The sequence below is a fragment of the Phytophthora infestans genome, genomic scaffold, assembly GCF_000142945.1.
Source record: "Phytophthora infestans T30-4 supercont1.27 genomic scaffold, whole genome shotgun sequence".
Taxonomy (NCBI): domain Eukaryota; phylum Oomycota; class Peronosporomycetes; order Peronosporales; family Peronosporaceae; genus Phytophthora; species Phytophthora infestans.
In genome coordinates this window covers 1875622-1880836 of record NW_003303732.1, presented here as the reverse complement: position 1 = coordinate 1880836, position 5215 = coordinate 1875622, and the positions used below count along the sequence as shown (strand labels likewise).

The following is a 5215-nucleotide window of genomic DNA, read 5'->3' as shown; positions in this document are numbered from 1 at the left end:
GGTTTTGTCTCCACTGGAGAACGAAGAGAAATATGGTTCGTAGGAATTGCTTAAAAGAAATTAATGTAACTAGCGTTAGTGAAGGTCGCATTTTTTAAGGTATTTATTATTGAATGCTATTTTGGTCCTAATTAGTGCTGTTAATGGGTACTTCCTGAAATCACATAGTTTTTATTTGGTACGCATATTCGTCCATGCTATGTTGCCTTTACGCGGCGATTTTGTCGCCCCTTCTGCGAAAAAATACATGTAGTACATGTAAATTACGATTATGCGTTTGCTAGTTCCAGCGATATTCGTCATCAAGCAACTTTCCTTAACATTTCGCAGTTCGAAGAACTGTGTTACTGTAGAGCCATGAAAATTATTCTAGCCTGCAATATTACGCTAAACTTAGCGAAGTTGCGCCACCCGCAGTGTTTGTCATTTCAGCAGCTATTATACATCCTGCATCATCATGCAAACATTACTAAAGTTGTGCAGCCACCATGTTAGTCACGAAACGCCAGTAACTTTATATAAGCGCTCGTCAACTCGCCGACAAAGCACCTGCGACCCGGTCCCAAGGAAATGCATAACATTGTATCCCCTGTAAGGAGTTCGTCAAAGACTACACAGTGTCTTAAACTCCATTACCTGTACATATAATTCGCGTTACTCACAGCATCTTTTGACAAGTGCCGTGTGGTCGGGAGCCGAGCTCGTCATGAAACTCAAGAGCAGGTATGAATTAGAATATGTATCACAAAGCCATACAAGTTCAGCAAGGCGCAGTAATCAACTGCTCTTCGAGCTGCGAATAGAAATGTCAGCCCCCCCATGCTTATTGAGTCATTTAACAGCTGATAGTAATATTCGAGCAACACTGCAGCTAGAACCCGTAAATTACGATCACTGCACTTTTCAGCTGCTACTGAAATTACATGATGCTTGTGCTGGACTTGACACAGATTGCTCTGGGTTCGACGACACCTTACGAAGATGTGATGCGTGAAGCCTTTGCGGTCCTAAATCTTTTTAGCAGCTTGCTGAGCCCCTCGGTGTACCTTTCCCGAGCCGCGTTACTGAGACCATTGAAGTAGGTAATGTCGTTCCTGACAGCGATTCTTGGAACGTCAACGTCAATTTTTCTGGTCAGCGAATTAAGCCGTTTAAGAGGGATATTTCTGATACCCCTTTCTTCGGACTCGGGAGTAGGCGCGTGGTGAGTCCTCAGAAGACGCTGGTCAACTTGGTTGGGGGCCGTGAGAGCCGCGCTGGTAGCCACAAAGGTAGCTGCGATCACTACGAAGAAGGAAGAAAGACGCATCAATATAGTGGCTGGCGTTAGACGGAGATTGGGAGATGGCGCGTAAATTGCGAAGTGAGGATACCACGAAGCGTGATACACCAGTACCCAAGTTACCGTTAGAATTTAATACCAACTGCCATTGGCCGTTATCATCAGAAATTAAACGGACTATTGGCAATTCTGGATGTTTCGCTTGGACGAAATCGCGACAAACATCGTACTGTTTACTCATAACGAGGCATGAAACTGTCCACGTGTTCACCCGACTATGTCTACGACCATTTTATATGGAATTAGCCAACGTATAAACCGATCTTTGAGTCGTTTTTGTTTTTAATTAATTAACTTGCCTGTGGAGCTAAACTCGAGTTATTTTTTTAAAGCTTACATTACGGTATGTCCAAGGTTACTCTAACAACAGCACGTCACAACGACAATACATGTGCTATGGACTCAGTGTTGTACAGGATTTTCGCATAATGTTGAGTCCCACCGTCGCATAATCTTTTAATTCCTGATACAATCACAGTCGCATAATCTAGAGGCTGGGATTCAAGTTGAATCCCAGCGCCTCAGCATTATGCGACAGTGAGTCACTCAACACCCTGCATGATATTTACTTTTCACTGACTCAGTGACACTGAGCACTGCTGTCAGCTGGATCTGAGCGGCGCCGCATTACAAGTGTGCCCTGTGGGGAGTGCCATTTTACTATCGGTTTTGCATTAAATTCACCATCGAATTAAAGCAAATGTATTCTATTTTGAATCCCACAAATACTTGCCTTGGCGCCACTATTTCTTTTGCGCTTCGTTTGAGGTCACAAAAAATAATAGCTACCATGTGTGGTCTCTGCTAAATGAATTAAAAAAAGGATAAGTAAGACTCTCTTACTCGCGCCAAAAAATCGGTGATATGGTTAATTCCAAAAGCAACAAACACACTAAGCAGATATTTTCATATACCAATCGCCTCAGATTCTGCGATGTCTCTCACACAATACACAATCTTAAACTGCCGACACATTGCCATGTGCATGCAGCATTTTTTTTATTAGTAAAATTCAACCCTGGAAAACTCAAAGAAGTTACCACTACATGTATTTTTGCTCCAGTTATTGGGTGGTTCCTGAAATCACAACGTATCAAATGCGAAAGAAAAAAATACAACAATCATAAATATTTTGCGAAGCAAAAACTGAGCCACTCTATTTCTATTAGGCCTCGTGTGGTATGAAAAGTAATAATTCTATCCATAGCAGGTAGAGAAGAGTATTGAGTTTAACCGACTGTGTTTTTCATTAATGATTTTAAATGACGAAGTGATATCAGAATCTAGAGGTTTTGACAAACCTCAAGCACACAGTGGTTTGTCTTGATTGCGCAACTTTGCTAAAATTAGCTTAAAGCTGCAGGAAGACAAACGTTTTCACGAGACGGTGGATTTTTAACCTTTCGTCTTTTAGATTTGAAGTATAAACAAAATTTGGTGCTGGTATTATATATGTATATGTAAAGGCAGTAAGTAGAACGACGAAACATTTTACGTGATTAAAAAATGCAAATTCCCCGCGCACCTGTGCCCGGATCCGCAATTGTCGAGATTGTAATCATTAGAGGATGACAGTAGCATGAAGGTAAATAACTATGGAGTAAAACTTCTCCTACATGTAATAATATGGGATACTGATTTCTAGATATCTGAAAAAGTTAAAAATTTGATAAATACTAGTATTGACCCCTCTGTTACCGCCAAATGAGCCCGTGAACAACTAATTTTACGTCATAACTTACCGCGTAGCCTTTACCAGCGCGTTTGTATGGTGTTGTATCTTCCACTCGCCTATCCAACACGATGGGAGGTATACATTCTCAAAGGTTTTGACACATGTCGTATATCATACGACGTAAGGATGACCCAAACGGCACAGACACCGACACTTACGACTTTGTAAGAGTGAACATAAAAATATAATACGAGAAAACGCAAGCAAATGCACACATAAAGCGGGGCTTTTCGATGACTGACATGCAAAAAGAGGAACAGACAGAGCATATGGTAAAGCAACTCAAATTTATGAAGCAATGAACACACTCATCGTCGGGGGGGGGACTAAGGAGCTGGGATGGCTCTCACATATAAATAAAAAGTCAGAATAAAAATATACTTTACGTCGACAACGGCAAAAAATAGATATGCCGTTGCTGACGAAAATAACTATTATCATAACTATTCGTCGCAACGGCAAATCCATTGTTTTGGCAGTTACAGACAGAAATCAAGAAAAATCAACAACTATTTATGAACAAACAACAGTATCCTTAGTTTTACACATCGTCTGGCGCTCCTTCGCATTCACGGATAGGCCTCCTCGTCAGCACTCTCATTCGCGGGGAATCTCACAGCGAGTCTTCTTGCGGACACCGACGGCCTTGGGGGCGCGCCACAGCACGCGAAGTCTTCATGCCACACTTGAAAACATGCCCTGTCGCCACCTCTGCGTGCCTTGCCACACAGGTAAAACTTGGCGTCGCCGTTGGAGCAGTCCGGGCAGTAATAGGTCGTCTGAAATGACTTCTTGAGCTCGCCTCGATATAGCAAGTGCACTTTGCACGACCGATGGCACCTCTTCTGAATGCCACCCTTAACAGCCACCCAGTCGTCGAATTGCACGAGGGTGTGCCCGGAGGATGCAGGGCGCCGTCTCTCGCGTGCTGCTGGTAGCGGAGTAGGGGCTACCCGGAAGTCTTCGTCCTGAGCTGTAGGAGCTGCTTGTGCAGCATATTCACCATTCGTAGCGCTTCATGGGTGCCAGCGGGCGAGCCGGCTCGCCTTCTTGTGCGTCAGGTACGCGTTGACGGGCGCTAGGTCGAGAAGTCCGAGAAAATGGCTCTTGTAGTATTTGCGGAGCCTGAAGGAGAACAGCAAGTTAAAAATGACCCATAATAACAGCAAGTTAGAAATGACCCATAGTAATACAGCAGCAACAACCCGTACAATAGAACATGTTCTCCCTCTCTGCAGGAGCTTTGCCTGACGGTTTTAAGCATTCGACAGTTCGGTGGGTGGCTTTGACTTCCACCCGTCGGCCATCAGCTGGCGCCACAGGTGACCGAAGTATACCAGGCGCGCATCTAGCGTGGACGCTGACGCCGACGCTTGAGCCGCGGCTTTCGTCCTCGCGCTGACACGGATCGGCATTTCACTTGTTTCTCACTCGGCAAAATCTCGAATGACTGATAATTTACGTAGCCTTCTGGCGACTCATCAAATGCTGACAGTGCCTGACAGCGGGAGAGGTGCACTCTAACCCGTTCCCTCGTACTGTCTTTGTGTGAGCAGCAAAAAATCTATCCCGCCCTTTATTACAGGGGCCCCAAATTAAACTTGATTTCAGTATCGGGTCGCCGTTTCTGAGCCAACTACTATATGAGAATATCATAAGTCGTTAGTTACGACTTACAATTTAGATTACGTCATAACTTACGATGTCGGTAACAGGGCGGGGGGGGGGTAAAGTAGTAGATGTGGTTGTTCCTCTACTATCACAAATTATCAGTTAGATACATTAAAAACAAATAGTTACTAGATCGTTTAAGGGCACATTATTTAGTTTCAAAAATAAGTACCATTACATGCCTGCGGATTAGCTTATTAGGTACAAGTGCGCTGAGCCGTTACAGTACCTGTATAGAAGTGTATTATATCTAACTCTTATTGTCAGTCATTCCGCTCTTATGAAGGCCCATATGTTAGCTACGCGCCTGTTCAAAGTATGCATCAGCATTCTCAGATTACTTTACCAGCGTCCGTAACAGGCGATAGCTCGTAGTAGTTTCCTTTGTCACATTAGTAACACAGACTGCCATTTCAGGCCACCTCTCTTGCTACCCACTCACTTTGCAATTACTTGTGTAACGTGTC

At 43.8% G+C, this 5215-nt stretch overlaps 1 protein-coding gene across 1 annotated transcript; it reads right to left on the bottom strand.

The window, feature by feature from the left end:
* Positions 1-973: 973 nt before the first annotated feature.
* On the bottom strand, positions 974-1309 carry PITG_12851 (secreted RxLR effector peptide protein, putative; the record flags this gene model as incomplete). Its single annotated transcript, XM_002900179.1, has 1 exon — positions 974-1309. The coding sequence occupies one exon, from the start codon at positions 1307-1309 to the stop codon at positions 974-976; it is 336 nt and encodes a 111-aa protein (XP_002900225.1).
* Positions 1310-5215: the final 3906 nt, after the last annotated feature.